We start from the raw sequence: 16,987 nt of genomic DNA, 5'->3' as shown, positions 1-16,987 counted from the left end.
AAAAAAAAGTGAAAGCATAGTTATTACCCGGCTGGTGTGGCTCAGTGCTTGAGCGTCGACCCATGCACCAAGAGGTCACCGGTTTGATTACTGGTCAGGGCACATGCCCAGGTTGTGGGTCAAATCCCCAGTGCAAGGTATGCAGGAGGCGGCCAATCGATGTTTTCTCATCGATGTTTCCATCTCTCTCTCCCTTCCTCTCTTTCTAAAATCAATAAAGGAAAAACATTTAAAAACAAACAAACAATAAACCATAGTTATTAACAGCACAGACATGGTTTCTCTTTCCAGTAAGACACACTGCCCCAGAAAGTATTATTTTAAACTGTGTTCAGTGTCCAGTTTACCTGACTCAACATGGATTCTGTTTAATTAAAAAGTCACTGTAAGTGATAGCAAAAGGCTGTCTAGAATTTTCAATATGTTAATATGCTTAATATAAGTGCTTTGTTATTGGAAATCATACTTTTATTTCCACAAATTTCCTAAAACTATTGTATTGTATACACAGTAGGTAATGGGGAAATAAGTAGCTACTGCATGTACATGAGAAAACAAAGAAACTAGGGCTGTTTGGGTATCATTCAAATGGAAGGACTGGAGAAATGTAATGAATTATAGTTTCCATATTTTATATTTATGTTCATAATAAATTATGAATGGCTTAAGTCTGATAAATATATATATTTTAATTATGTTGGAAAAGATAAGAAGGCTTTCTCAAATTCTAAGACATGTTGATAGATACATAGTATTACATTTGTCCATGGATTAGACCAGCAATTTTCAGCCTTTGTCATCTGATGGCACACATAAACTACTTACTAACTCTGTGGCACACCAAAGAATGTATTTTTGCCAATCTGACACACACAACAAAATAGCTATAATTTTTATTCATTCACACTAGACTGCCATTGTTGTGTAGGCTATTGTCATTTTTAAAAATTTGACAATCTAAGGGAAAAGAGGTCAGCGCGCCTGACTAAACAGTTTTAAAAATCCTTGGGGCACACCGGTTGAAAATCTCTGGATTAGACCATTTGGTAATCCAGAGGTGCTGGTAAATTTAAGGCTTGATTTTTTTTAAGTCTTAGGAGTAGGACTCTGCTTGGGAATACAGTGAGGAAGTGTGGTTGGAAAATGATGACTTTCATAAGAACCTCAGAGGTATCTTGTGGCAACATCTCATAGCCACAGTGTGAATACCACAGCCTGTCATTGAGAAACCACGGCCTTGACCAGCAAAAGCTCAACTTCCTTCTGCGGTTTACCCCATTTTTTGTTCTTTAACCATAAGGGTTGCACTTGTGTTTTTAGATAGGTTCTTTGAAAGCACCACTTATGGCTTGCAAAGTAGCATTTTGGGTCCACCATCCATTATCTTCCACAAAAGCCCGATGAACTTTTTGAAGATTGTAGTTGCAACTCTGCTCACATTTGCAGGTGACCTAAAGTATGTCACATAGAAATCTTCTAGATGGGTCTTTGACCTTCTGTCAAATGAGGAGAGGGATGACCGGTCTGCCCTTTTGAGTGTTCGTTATTCCACAGAGTTTATTACATGAAAATTTATTCTATGATATTTGTTTACATTTTGATTGGGTCATAGAAAGAAAAGCATCATTAAGTATTAATTAAGAAGTCTTTTTATTTGAAATTTAGACCCTATAAGGAATTTTTCTGAAGGCAGGATGCAGAGAAGGTCATAGGGTGGGATCAGAGGGTGGTCTGAGCAGCAGTGTTTTAAGGCCAGGAGATAAATTCTAACCTCTTCAAAGCCACTTTCCTGGAAAGTGTGGCATCTTTGCAACAATATTTTGAAGTTAACATGTTGATATTATGTTGCTAAGACTGTGTTACAAGGATGTTAAAAGAAACAATGTAGATATAAAAATCACATACAGGGGTGAGAACATTAGACTGGCAGCAAAGATGGTCAGAGGAGTCCACTTTAACTTCCTGCTTCCTCACCAAAAAGCCAAGTAGGATGTCACCTCGGACACCTTCTTGGATCTTAGAACATAGTCTCTTTTCCTTCATGTTCCCCCCGGCCTCCCCTCCTCTCTCTTCCTCTTTCTTTTTTCTTTCCCTTTCTCTTTTCCTCCCATCTCCTACCTCTCATCCCTTCCTTCCTTCTCTCCTGTTTGTCCTCCAACCCTTTACAGACCTCTGACCACAGCACTTGACTGCATTTCTCCTGCTGAAGGTGTCTGTGGTAATACGGATGGGCGTGAAGAAAGGACACCGTACTTCTGTTTAAAAACATGCTTTTGAATTACATGTGAAATTTTGAGATTATATATGCAATTGATTAAGCTGTAGTCTATTTATGATTAGACATGAAAAAGAAGGCACCTATCCTACCCATTTGTTGGAATTTCCAGGAAATTAGCCATTACTTTTTAAGAGAACAATTATGGATTCATTTCAATCTCAAAGTTGTTGGTATACAAAGGAAAACACAGACGTTAGGAACAATGGGCAATGGTTCTGCTATACTGGTGCCTTTATGTCAGGCCATTTGGCCAAGACATCAAATTGGGCTCCCCCTTTGCCTCAGAAATTGGTAGCCTGACCTGTTACCTTCCCACCTGGAGCCCGTACCTACCTCCCAACCAGTTCCTGTGCCATTTCCCCACATTCTGTTTTTTTTCCTAGGAGAGTATATCTCCCCTGTTACTTCCTTTAAAAAATGTTTTTGGCTCTGTCCTGACTGCTGGCATTGCCCCTTTTGTACCCCACCGCCTGATCCACATGCCAGGTGCTGTGTGCTCTTGGGCTCTGCTTTATCTCACCTCTGCATCTTTCTCATAGCAGCTCCTCCTCCTCACGTCGGCCTTTGCTCACCATGCCAGTAGGATCTGCTCTGCAGGTCCCTGTGTCCTCGGCCAGGGCGTGGGGCTCCCTCCTCCGTGTGTCTGTGGGACTCTGCTCACCTCTCTTGGAGAGTGTGTTGTATTGTAATTTCTTACTTTCTCATCCTGCTCGCTAACATATTCTACTCTGCATTCTTTGCATCAGGGGATGCCTGGCCTAGACCAGGTGCAAAATGATGTTAAAATCTAATCCACCAGGTAAAATTGGGCATTGAGACTAAGTGTGAGTAAATGGCTGGCCCAGTCCCACCAGGGACAGCTTCTGTTCCTGCTGACGTACCCCTCTGGAGGCTGGGCCTGGGATTCAGAAGTAAGAAATAAAGGTGGATATCTGAGTGGCAGTGGTCAAACTAGAGTGGGGAAGGAGCAAAGACTGGTTCATATTTTGAAGCCATAGAGAGAGGAGAGATGGAAAGCAGAAATAGCTAGAAAAACTCCATGTACTCCAAACCAAAAGGGTAATTGCACATTTTCCAGAGTTGGAGGAAATAGTCCAACCTTTTTTTTCTTTTCTTTTCTTTTTAAAATGCCTGGCTGGGTAAAATGTGCTGTTCTTCAAAGAGTGGCTGGAAAATACGTGTTTGTGGCTCTCGTGAAAGGTCTTTGATGAGGGAGTTGGTGTGGATCGTGGGGACCCCGAGGGAAGGAAGGAGGGGTGATGGCTGTGTGGGGGGAGGAGGAGGAGCTGGCGAGAAGAGAGTTCAGGGAACCTAGAGCGAATAGCTGAGGGTGAGAAGTTTACTGATGAAAGATTTCACTTCTGAAATTAGGAAATTTGAGTTTCACCTTGGGCCAAAAAGTCTCTATATCCACATCTTTGCCTTGGACAGTCACTTGTTCTGGCAGAACATCCCGGGGAGCGTAGGAGGACCCCTGGGCTGGAAACGTGCCAGAGTCAACTCCTTTGCATTTGTACACAAGGCCAGTGAGTCAGCAACCACCAGGAGAGCCCCCACGACTCCCCCCGTTCAAACCTCCAGGCAGCATTTCTACCCCCGGGTCCCAGCGGACACCCTCAACCCACCAACTCAGTTCGCACACAGCCAACTGAACCATTGTCACATGGCAACTAATTATAGTCACATCTGTTTGCAGCTGGACTAGACCAATGACCTGGAGGTGAAATGCTGAACTTCATTGTCATTTCCTCCAGTCCAGCCTATTCCCCAGGCAGGGACATTTAATGTCCACCCCCATTGAGTGGAGGAGAGGGAAGAAAAGAAACGAAGGCGAGTCAACAGAAATGGTCCGATGGGGGAAAAATAACAGAACTGCAATCACATGTTGATGGTCAGAGGAGCCAAGCAAACACCCACATTTCATCAACGCATGTCGTTAGCTGGGAGGCCTGTGCAGGCTCTGCAGAGTCAGTCTGTAATGAGAACCAGGGCGGCGTGCACCTCAGAGGCACGGTCCTTAGTCACTCTGCGGGAGGGGGAGACGCCGCTCGGCAGAAGTTCACTCTGTGCCTCAAATGCTTCATGCGAATTTGTTTTTTTGCCAAGAATGTATCAACACTTGTAGTTGTTTTCAAATTAGAGCAGAAATAAGTCCAAAAAGTAGTAAGGATGTTCCGTTTTCATGTTTTCCATGATTTGATGGAAAAGAAAGTTTATTTTATTTCATTAAAGTACCCTTTCTGTTGAATTAATGCTGAAGAATATTTTCACATCTTTGGAATGACATCCCTCGTACATCGATCCCAACACAAGGATGATAATGTAAGAAGAAAGCAAAAGCAGGTGAAAGCACGTGGATCATTAGTCACCCTTCCATCTGCAACACCAACCCTATTTTTGGAAGCTCAAAAATGTTGTGCAAATGTAAGCTTCTAAGAAATTATGACTTGTGCTATAACACTTGGCCAATATTTTGCTAGTAACTTTAGTATTCTATGCACATTCTTGGGGAGGGATACATTTTATTAAAGAAATACACAGCTCAGCGCGCCTTGTGCAGAGTGAACACACCCATGAAACAGAAGCCAGATCATGAGCCAGAGTGTTTCCAGAAGCCAAGAAACCCCTTGAGACTCCTCCCCATCACTAATAGCCCCCAAGAGGAACCACTGTCCAACTTCATTTTGTCTGGTTTTGAACTCTCCGTAAACATACATGGCATCACCCAGTGCGCCCTTTTGCGCCTCGCTGCAGTTTGCTCAGTGTCACTGCCATCTGCGGGGTCCATCCATGCTGCCGCCTGGCTGGGATGCACGCCGTGTGCGTGTGTCCCTTCCTCTGCTTCCGTCTGGGGACGCTGCGTACAGTGCTGCTGCGGACACCCTTGAGTATGCTTTAATTAAAAACTGAACTCCAACAGAATGAAAAATAGTGTAAGTTCACAGCTCAATGACGTTTTATAGATGAAACCACCTACCCATGTAACGTCCACGTGGATGAAGCAGAGAATGTTTCCAGAAACCTCCCTTGTACCCCCTGTTTGGCAACCCCACTGAAGGTCACCACTACTCTGACTTCTTTTACCAAAGGTGGTTTCACTTCTCCTTGACTACAGTGGGACCGTATAGTGTGCTCGTCTGCTAGAGAAGTTTTAAGAGTCTCTTTCAAGACAATCCTCTCGGGGTGGGGAGTGTCTGACGATGCAGAGAGTTATTTTCCAGAACCTCGTGGTCGTAAACAAAATTGTATAACAAGAATGACCAAAAGTAGCACATGCTAGTTAATTAAAATCACAAACAGGACAAAAGTCAGGAAAATAAATATTAAAGTCCTCCTCATAAACTCTATATTTTCTATATTTCCTTATCCAAATAGAGTGTGTGTGTTGCCTGTTTTTGTTTGTGTGTCTTTTGGTGGTCATCTTTTATTTACCACACCGACATGTTTTGGTAATGAAATAGAATTTAAAATGATAGAATTGAAAAGCTCAAACTCCAGCAGTACATGATAAGGGCAAATAGAGTTTAAAATGGTTTCAGTAATAAAAATGCATGAACATGTCTTTCGTTCCATGTGTGTCCCTGCGGGGCATCTCCCCGGAGTGGAATTGCTGGGGAAGACGTGTGTGGACGCTCGGCTCCTGGAGATGCTGCCAGACTGTTTCCAGAGCGGTGGTCCCACTTGAGAATCCCCCCAGGAGGGTCTGAAAGCGCCACTTTCTGCACGCTTAGTTTCTGCCCAAGTAGGCTTAATATGTATTTCCTTGTCTCCATCTATTTCTTTAGTTGGTGCGATAATTATTCAAAAGATCCCCTGAAGAAAGAAGTGCTACCACCAGAGAGAAAATTGGTGTAGTAATATCACCACAAAACTATTTTGACATTTTGCACAGCATAGGGAATGCAAAAAGGAATTTGAAAGATAAGCTGTTTAGACTTGGCAGATCTCCACATGTCCCTATTTGGTGGGATGTGAAACACATAAAAATTGTGAAAGTTGTGATGTTCAAGCTCTATCTCCCATCAGAAGCAGGAAAAAAATCAGGAAATTGAGGATTTCACTCTGCTTAATTCATTCCAGGTATGCTTCCTACAGTAGATATGTCACAATGAATTGGCAGGAAATTCTCTCTCTCTCTCTCTCTTTCTCTCTCTCTCTCTCTCTCTCTCACACACACACACACACACACACACACACAGCAGTTGGCGTCCTTTGGTTAAGTTAAAAAGGCATTCTCTGAACAGGATTAGCCAGCCTTCCCCTTCCTGCATCCCCACGTGAAACTCCCTTTAATGTTGAGAACTCCCTGTTGGTCTGTAGATCAGAGAAAGACCGGAAATAAGCTTCATTTCAAATTAAAGTCATTGACCTCCTCATTCCCCTTCCTTCTTTGGCACTAGTGCTCTGTATCGTAAATCTTTGGGGATTTTTAGAACTTAACATACTTCATCAGATTAATGCTGATGGTTGGACTCTCTGAAAATCTGTAACTGGGGCATGAAAGAAAATTTGAATAATATTAATTGCTTGATCATACCCTTAAAAGTAGAGACTCATACAGAACATAAAAGTTATTTGCTTTAGGGATTATTTTGTTGTACCTTTTGCATTCCTTTCGAAGTGTATTATCTGTATGTGTGTAAAGTTGATCCCTGCCATTGCTGTGGTGTGTGCGCGTGTGTGCCTGACAGACTTCACTGAGAACTGATGTATTTTCCCTGTTTCAAATACAACTAATTCAGTTCAGCTTCCATCTGGAGGTCACTTATTCCACTCTCATGGTAACTCATTGGCTGTGTGGTCTACCGGAAAGAGGCGAAGAGAATTGTCAAGATTGACTTGGTTTTCATTAAGTTTTTCTACAGTTTAAGGGTATAAAGGACAATATTTTCCCCAAGAGCATTCTGAGGTTCTCTTGTCCCGTCAGTCTGGGTGACCCATGTAGCTTTTGACCATCAATGGTCTCCTTCTTTGAGAAGCCGAGACCCACAACCCTTTGACCTTTGGGATCTTCAGCCACATTCCCTGGGACCGGCTTCGTCTGCCATGGCAATGTGGGTGAAGCAATTGCCTTTCGGGAAGAAAACACAGGCCATGGGGTAGGACTTGGAGCTGATTTCCTTGATGCTAGCATTCCAATGAGGGTAAAGGCAGAAGGAAAGAGTGTGAGTACTTCACAAAATGTACAAGTTCTTCCCCTTCTGGAATCTGAAACAGATGAGATGGGAACTGGTGGATGGGACCCAATATATTTCAGATGTTGGGGAAAATGAGCAGCCTCGCACATCTCCTCGGCTGGGAAGCAGCGAGGAGCTGTTTGAGTCTGTCAGCGGTGTATAGCTTTTGATATTGCTGACGGGCTCAGATGCAAAAGGTGCTTCCTCAGGAAGTCATGACATTTATGATATAGCCTTTAACATGTGGGTCACCAAAGAACTTGTGAATCTGAGTAACTCATGTAGAATATTTGCCCTTTCAAACATGGCGATTCACAATGGTAGATTGAGATTTGCACTATCCAAGGCTCTTATTTTGATTAGCTATTTCAAAATCATGCATTACACCTGATTTAAAACGGACGCCCAGAGTATCACTGGTGTTCTTTTTAGCAGTGACTCCTTGAATCCCAACTAAAATACCTCTATATTCCATGGTGGTGGCCAGCATGGGCCATTATGTGACAGCAGTTATAAAGGATCAGAACAGTGATAGTTCAGAATAGATTATATTTAGCAAAGTAAATGTGCAGCTTATGATTTTTATTTGCTATTCTAAAATTGAGTGGTTGTTTTTTTTTCTTAACTGAGCCATTTACATTAAATGCTAGGCCACCCAGAAGTGGTCTAAAAAATGCCTTTTGTTACAAAAAGTTGACCATAATTGAAATGTTCTTAGAATTATCAGTTCCCCCTGGGGCCAGAATTGGTACTAAAATTTCCCAAATGGAGAAAGCGGATTAGGAGCTATGAATGTCTTTGATCTGAGAATTGAAAACAAAATTTTGCTTGATATAAGCTGATGGGGGCAGGGTGAGGGTTCTTTTTTTCTATAATAGAGCCTATAAAAAAGGCTTTAGTTCTTTATTTCATTTCATTTTATTTTATTTTTTTTTTATCCTCACCCGAGGACATTTTCCCACTTTTTGTTCAGATAGAGCGGGAGGGAGAGAGAGGAAGAGAGAGAGAGAGAGAAACATCGATGTGAAAGGGACACATCGAGTGGCCGCCACCCACACGACCAAACAGGGCCAGGAACAAACTGCAACTGGGGTACGTGCGGGAACTGAACCTGGGTCTCTCTGGACCGCAGGCCAATGCTCCAAATGCTGAGCCAAACCGGCCAGGGCTCATTTTAATTTTTATTTATTGATTGATTTTAGAGAGAGGGAGAGGAAGGAACAGAGAGCATGAGAATGAGAGAGATCAATTTGTTGCTCGACTTATTTATGTATTCATTGGTTGCTTCTTGTTTGTGCCCTTACTAGAGATTGATCCTGCAACCTTGGGGTATTGGGACACTGCTCTAACCAACTGAGCTACCTGGCCAGGGCAATCCTTTATGTTTCATTTTAGATTTTCCCAATGTTTGTCATGACCCGAGGTGCTGCCCAAGGCAAACTGATCATTTGTTCCACACCCACTGGGTATATTTCTGTAGAAAAGGCTCCCAAATCAACTTGACCCCAACATCCCCAATTGTGCCCCTGTAACCTCTTATCTAGGGTCCCTTGTCATTAAGTCATTTACTGATAGCTTAAGGGAATGGTTCCAGGAAATTCATTTTTATAACTTCCCTCAAATTAAAGAATGATAAGCCTCTGAGATTTTATCAACATTTCAGAAGAGGAAAACCCAGAACCACCAGAAAGCCATTTTCAGCTTAAGTCATTGGGTTCCCTAATTGGAGGCTTTGAAGAAACAGCTACTGGACTCCCTCACTGCTGCAGGCTGCTGTTGGGCTTCTGCCAGCTGCGCCTGCGTGGCAGGTGGACATTTCCTGTGCAGACTATACAATACACGAGCCTTCCCCTAGCTGGTTTCCCTTCTGGTACCTGTCGGAGTGGAATGGAGTGCAGCAGAGGTGTTCAGAGAGCAGAGGTGCGTTTCTGAACCTGGCTCAGAAGCAGGAAAGCTGGGAATGGGTAGTAATAGAAAGGAGGCCAGCTCCGAGCCCCAGTGACATGGAACCACCTCACTTGGTGGGCTTTCCTGGCCTGTGGGCTAAGCCAGCAGCTCTGGGCAGCTCCAGGGACCTATGCACCCCTGGGGGTTAACCTAGCAGCTCTGGGCAGCTCCAGGGGCCCATGCACCCCTGAGAACCTCCACTCCTCTCTGTCTGGTCTTGTGATCTGGAGTGTAGATCACAATCATTGCCACTTTCCCCTTTCGGAGTTTTCCCCACAGTGTTGTTCTGCAGTAATGCGTTGTGCATTGACACGCCCAGGTCACCGCATTGTAGTCGATGGTTGTTATTTAAGGTTGATTAAATGGACGTCACCACCACCAACAACAAAAGAACAGCAGTCAGGTAGTTACTACACTATTTCATCAATTCTGAGATGCCCATTCATTAGTGTTTTAACAACTCTGAAATTGGGTAGATCTAACAATTGATGTTGAACCAGCGCTGTTCTTCTTCTCCTAATGTCAGTGTTACAACCAGTGTAGTCTCAGATGAAATACAGTCTATTTCTGGCTCACGGGGAGGGCCCGGCCCTGCCCCCAAAGTGCTCACGGAGTACTGGGGAGACACACGGACAGTCGAGGCATGCAGTCAGCATCTCACGAGAACCAGGTAGCGAGCAGTCGGCGCTCACCTGGGGGTGGGAAAGAGATGGTGCTGAGTGAAGCACACCTCTCGAGTGTCTCAGTACTTGTATTTGTGCATTTTGGGTGACCCTTCCAGAGCACAGGTTTAAGATTTCGGCCTCATGTCTTTGGTCACCGAAACCCAGAATGTGAAGCAAACTGTGAACTTGGATTGATTAAAAACGTTAGGAGGTTATGAGAGTGCATGCTGAAAATCGCCCAAAATGTGAGCCAGGGAAAGAAACAGAACCATAATCTCGGGAGTCTGGATTGTTGTCAATTGTCCCCATTTCCAAAATATAAAATTAAAAACAGCTTACTGTCTTGGAGAGACTTGTTAAAGTTTCCCTTATAAAATAAATATCTTCCAATGCAGTTGTTTTAGGCAGACGATCTCCATGGCAATGGAGCCAAGATGAGTATATTGTTAACAAAAATAGACTTCACGTGATCACAATATGATTAACAGTATGGTTTTATTTTCAAGAAACTTATCATCTGAAGCAGAATTTAGCTATACATTTTATCTCAGATTTATAAGCTCCTTAAAATTATTTCTATCATACCCTCTTACAGTCTGTCCACAATACTTCTATCTCTGGTTTAAAATTTGGGTTCTTCTGCCCTGGCCGGTTTTGCTAAGTGGTTAGAGCATTGGCCTGCTGTCCAGAGAGACCCGGATTCGGTTCCCACTAAGGGCACATATCTTGGTTGCAGTTTGTCCCTGGCACTGGTTGGTCGTGCGGTGGCAGCCACTCGATGTGTCCCTTTCACGTCGATGTTTCTCTCTCTCTTCCTCTCTCCCCCTTTCACTCTGTCTGAACAAAAAATGGAAAAATGTCCTTGGGTGCAGATAAAAAAAAAAAAAATTGAGGGTCTTCTAAGGAAATTGCAATTGTAGGTAGGTACCGTCATATGTTTATTTTTTAACGTGTTGGAAGTTTTACATAATGGAAGTTGACGTTGGGTTCTAATTTCAGCCTCAACAGGTCTTAAACTCCCATATCAGAAGTGTGACCTTCCCCATCGCCTTGTGTCCTGTTAACATAATATCCTGGAGTGTCCACTGCAAAAAGTATAAGTGATAGTCTTCACTTTTTGGATTAAGTAATGCTTTGATGTGTTCTACTCCAGGATTGCTATTTTGTCTGTTAGGGCAAGAGAGTTGGACCATAGGGTAAGTATGGGACAGCCCCATGAGGACGACTCCAGATGCCACATGCTTTAAGACCATGCTCGTAACCAGGGTAGGACGTTTCCCGTTAATAGGTGAAGATGCCAGAATCATCTCAAGTCGAATATGGACCTCCATTTTCAAGAATTCTTCTATTTACAGACTTTTTTCTCTTCCTTCCAGGGTGGCTGCGCTGGCTCTGGCTGCGGGAAGTGTGACTGTCAGGGAGTGAAGGGACAAAAGGTGAGTTGCCCAAACTTGAATAACAACAATTCCTTGTGATTGCCGTCAGTGTGGAGTTTATTGGCAACTACATGTAAACCAACCAAATAATCATCAGTTCATGTTAAAGCCTTATCGCTATTGTAATAATTTTCCCAGAACCATACAAATGAAGCAAAGCCAGGCTTACCGTTATTGCTGAGGGATCTCAACGGCTATTCCCCAAAAATTGTAATAATTAGTGGCAGTTAATGTAGGAAAGAGATTTGGTTCATTTTCCTCTTTTGGCTCTAGAAGGAATAAGTATATTGAAAAAAAATCTGTTGAGTCAATGGTATTCTTTGGAATTAATGTTTAAGAACTAAACTTAGCCTTTTTCTGAAAAGAGAAATTTCTGTTGAACTTGCAGGCTTTCTATTCAAATTAGTATTTAAAAATCTTTTTTTTTCCTTATTGATTTTTAGAGAGAGAGAAAGGGAGAGGGAAAGAGAGAGAGATAGAAATTGAAGAGAGAGAACATTGATTGGCCACCTCCTGCATGTCCCCCCCTGGGGATCAGGCCCTTAACCTGGGCATGTGCCCTGACCAGGAATCGAACCGGCGACCTCTTGGTGCATGGGTTGATGTTCAACCACTGAGCCACACTAGCTGGGCTCAAATTAAGTATTTTTAAACAACTTTTAATTTATAACGTAATGTTCAAATTTATTTACAAAAACAGTAAATATTTATTGTTTCCCAAATGTAGAATTAAAGTATTTTCTTTCTAAACAAGTACTCTTTCTCCCTGTCACTTAAGAATCATAGATCAGCCCCAGCCGGGCCGTTCAGTGGTTAGAGTGCCATCCCAATAGGCCAAGGGTATGGGTTCCGACACCGATCAGGGCACATACAAGAAGCAACCAATGAATGCTTCAATGAGTAGAACAACAAATCGATGTTTCTCTCTTTCTCTTTCTGTCTCTCTCTCCCTTCCTCTCTCTCTAAAATCAATAATTAAAAAAAGGAATCATGAATCATTTTTTCTGGAAGGCAAGTCATATCTGTGAATCTCAGATATGAGAGAAGGTGCCTTTCTGGTTTTTACCCAGGGACAATGCAGCATCCTGACATTGTCTGCGAGTCACTGTGGACACCAGGGGTGGCAGTAAGAAAACACGGCCAGTAAACCAGTCTGCCTCCCACGTGGGGACGCGCAGCCGGTTGGGCACGTGCGGAAGGGAATGAGCCACTGTGGACCTCTGCCTGCTTCTGGGGAGCAGAAGGTGTCAGCCGGGCCAGCTGAGTTTTCCCTCTCATTCCTGGCCTGCTGACGATTTCTGGGGTTCCAGCTCACACTTGGAATTCAGTGCGTTCTGTTTTTCAGAAAATGGTGTCATTTATCTTTAACTACTTGCTGAAGTACCAACATTATGCTTTCAAAAAAGATGCTGACAGTTGTTGACATCGTTATTACCTGGAGAGGTTTTGAATAAACGAAGGATGTGAAAACATTGTTATGTCTTTCATTATCCATTTTATCAACTATAATCTTCACGGGCTGCTCATTCTGTTACTTGGGGAGTTTTTCCAGCTGGGTCCAGTGTGCATCCTCAATAGGCAAGTATGTTCTTACCACTAAGATCCATTTTTTTTTAATGGTCTAATGTGAATTACACATAAGCATACTGAAGTAACAAAAAAATTCTTCAAACTATGAAAAGTAGAACTTTCAGACGCCAACAAATAGGAAATGAAGGCTTATATCCACACTACTACGTTTTTCTGGTAACCGAAGGCATCGGGACTTGGAAAGGGGACGGGGGAGCTAGCATTTCTCACTCTTAACCAGGGTCCCTTCCACCGACTTCGCCGATGCCCACTCCCACCCCGCAGCCGCAGACCCCGGTGGCGCTCCCGCACCGCTACCGTGTTTTTCAGACTTCCTATTCTGTACGTGAGTTTCCCAGTCAGATTTATTTTGATTTTCAGCAAAAATTCCCCCACTGACATGTAAAGCAAAGTAGATTTATGCACGTATCGCCTTCTACCTATTTTCAGGTGACTTTTTCGTATCTTGATGACAGTTGGTGGGGGACTTGGCCCACTCAGTTCAGAGTTGTCCGAATGTTTTTAGATAAGGCAGGGTCACATCTGAGTTGCGGACAGCACCTGGCACCCAGCCTCACAAGGAAAAGTGTCTTTTAACGTTTCTTTTCAAGATTGAGCCTCGATGAAACCCTCGCTGTGGCCTCACCACTCATCCGGCCCAGGTCTGTGTTTATCGTGACGCGGAAACACGCAGTGGGCCCTGCCTCCACTCCGGCTTGGCAAGGTCAAGGGCAAGAGAACGTTGGGGGAGAAGACGTGCCCTTAGATTGTGATACTTCCTTGTGATGAGGGCTCAGGTCAGCCTGCCACTGCAGCCAACCTAAGCCTTGAAATTGGAATACCCTAGCTCCTGTTGGGACTGGGGTGGACAGTGTAGAGTTCTGCACATCCCAGAAAGCAAATCAGACATCCAGGATCTAGGGCCGTTTCCATCTTTCCTGGCCTGACCTGGTTCCTTCAACAGCCTTCTCCACTGCCCATTTTCAATGTTTTATGTTATTATTAAATAAAGACTATTTAAAATAACGTACCAGGCAGCTATAAGTTAAACCATTCAAAGACTAATTATTGAATAGATTCAGAAGGCCTGTTGAAATCTAGGGGAATAGCTAAATGATTTTGAATTATATCCTTTGAACAAAAATCAGAGATCTGTCTTTTGTCCTCTTGAGCATAAGTATTTCAGGTCCCATGGCTCACATAGCATGAGCAAGGAAGCGGTCCTTCCTCCCACAGAAAGAGGAAATTTTAAACTTCCACTTATTGTCTTGGAAGTGATGTTAAAATAATTAGTTTAATGATGTGTTACACTGAGAGCTTGACTGAGCTGGGGTTTCAGATCTGGTTCCATTTCTCTCTTCCCAAGGTCAGACAATAGAGAAATTTGTTCTTGGCTGGCTGCTCCGTAAGAGAAGTTGGTCTTTTGCAACTGCCACCGACTCCCACCCATCCTCAAAGCAAGTCCTAGACATGCTAATTGGGTATAAATGCAAAATGAATAAAGGATTTAGAATCACAATTTAAATATAGTGGTTCAAATTTCAGACATACTTTGGAGCTACTAATGAATGTCTTCAATTCCCATAGGAGTTTTTCGCTATCCTCAAATGTCTACAAATTAAATGAATTTTGACTTACATTAAAAAAATAGGATAATGGGAACCATATAACCCAGAGAGAATTACAGTTACCTAACTGGGACACAGTGTCACTGCCTTAGAAATTTGGACATCATTGTTTCTGAGACACGTCTTTTCCACATCTCCTTGAAGAACACTTTGACATATTGCCTGTCTAGAATCCACCAGTGGAAACTGGAATATCTCCAGTATGAATTGCCAGACTTCTTTTGGCTAAGTTCTGTTTTCCAAGGAGATGTGAATTAATTAACAGAATGACTTATATTCTCCAGATAGCTTAAACGTTAATGCAGCAGATACTTGGTCATTTTATAATCTCATTGTCATCGACATAATATTAGGTATCCTGTTCTGAGTTCAACAGTGAAATTCATGAGTCTGTCACTGGGTTTTAGTGGTCTTTGCAGAGTTGTTTATTTTCCTACTTCCCCGGCTGGCCACTCATCTCTTCAGATGTTTTCTCTTAGGTAATTAATTTGGGTTTGTACACAATGGCTTTGTGTTCTTCCTGAAGCCTTAGCAGTGTGAGAATGTTATCTACTTAAACTGATTAGGGTTTGAATGCTTGTCTACTCATAAATAGCTGAAAGTTAAGCTCCTCTTTTGCTTGATAACTCAATTTTCTCAATTGTTTGAGATAACTGGAAAGGCCACACATTCCCAGAAGTTACTGCTATATATTTGGAAAATAACCATTTAGATTTTGCTAAAATAGAGTTTGCATAAGAAGTCTATCAAATATTTTAACCATGGGAGTCCATGTTTATGTAAAGCGGTGTCCAAAAAAAAAAAAAGGAAGTTCAAGTGAAACTAGAAGGTAAGACATTTAAACATGAAATCAATATCAAGTTAAGAGTGAATTATGAGGCAGGAAGCGATTAACCAAAGAATTTATATGCATATATGCATTGCCCATGGACACAGACAACAGTGCCATGAATGCCTATTGAGGGGGGGCTGGAATCAGATAGAGAGGGAGATTGGGGGAAAAGGAGGGGCATCTAACACTCTCACCAATGAAGATTTGAAAAGATTAGTGTAACAAATATTTGATAGGAAAATTTAAAAAAGAGTGAATTATCAAGTTCTAGGAGAAATGGTAGAGAAAAAAACGCTACAGTTGTTCTGAGAAGGGAGTGATCCTTGTGACCTAGAACCACAAATAAAGATCATTAAGATCCAGGCAAATTATTTGTTCAGTAATCCACTAGATTGCTTGGATATGGAAAAGGGTCACCTGTCACACATATGCATATGGCATGCTGAATTTCACTACATCGATCAGAGAAAGCAGCTCTGTGGACAGTTGATTAATGCTATCATAGAAAAGGTTCGATAGTTCCTAATAGGGTGACTCTTGAAAGGGGCCTTCTCAAGCCATAGTCCTGAATAGTGGGAACTGCATTGGTATCTCGTCTCTTCTCAGAATACTTTAACCTGTTGATATCCAGATCCCTGCCAACAGCGTGGGGAAGAATCACATTACTCTGTGGTTACTAATTAGATGGTTTATAAATGCCAGCCGCTCTCCACACACTGGCTCTGCACAGCGGTAATGTAGTCATCACATAGTATGGTCCCAGGTTGCAGTCAAGGCAGACGACTTTGAAAATGGAATTTCTGGTGTTTTTTTTTTTGCCTAAAATGTGTACCTTTTCTGATTTGAAAGGGTTGGAGAAACCTGGCCAATCTGGAAGTAATTCTATTTCTGGCCCTGGGGATCTAGGAAGAAGTTAATGTTGCTTTAGCACTAAATGTATAGAGGACACTCTCTTCTCTTGTCACGATAAATGACTTGTAGCTGTACCACGTAGCTCCTCTATATAGTGACACAATCAGTAGATACTGGACATCAAACTTACATATAAACCTGTCGGTCTGCAGGTTGAAATGAAAGTATAGCCTCTGCTCATAAACAACAGGTTTTGGCCAGGAGAGATCAATCCTGGCTTTGGAGTATCAGAGCAAGAAAGAGAAAGGGGCTGATGGGTATTGGACTCCTGCCTTGGGTCAGTCACGGTGCCGAAGAATTCTTTTTATGCTTATTATTATACCCATTTTACAGTGGAAGAAATACCAACTAGTCCAGGATTCCTCAGCTTTGGCACTGTTACACTTTGGGTGGAAAAATGTTTTTGTTGGGGGCAGTGCCCTGTGTACTGCAGGATGTTTAGCAGCATCCCTGGTCTGTACCCACCAGATGCGAGGAACACCCTCCCTCTCCCAACGCAAATGTGTCCAGATGCAGCCAATGTCTCCTGGGGGCTGGGGAGAG

General features: G+C 42.8%; 1 protein-coding gene across 1 annotated transcript in view; it reads left to right on the top strand.

The window, feature by feature from the left end:
* COL4A1 (collagen type IV alpha 1 chain) overlaps positions 1 to 16,987 on the top strand; it is a 146,140-nt gene that overhangs the window by 51,003 nt on the left and 78,150 nt on the right. The window contains exon 2 of the mRNA XM_036250137.1: positions 11,444 to 11,503. Coding sequence (XP_036106030.1) covers positions 11,444 to 11,503 — 60 coding nt within the window. The remainder of the gene's footprint in view (positions 1 to 11,443; positions 11,504 to 16,987) is intronic.

The sequence above is a fragment of the Molossus molossus genome, unplaced genomic scaffold (genome assembly GCF_014108415.1).
Source record: "Molossus molossus isolate mMolMol1 unplaced genomic scaffold, mMolMol1.p scaffold_m16_p_9, whole genome shotgun sequence".
Taxonomy (NCBI): Eukaryota; Metazoa; Chordata; class Mammalia; order Chiroptera; family Molossidae; genus Molossus; species Molossus molossus.
Note: the sequence above shows the minus strand (reverse complement) of the source record. Positions and strands in the feature narration are given on the sequence as shown.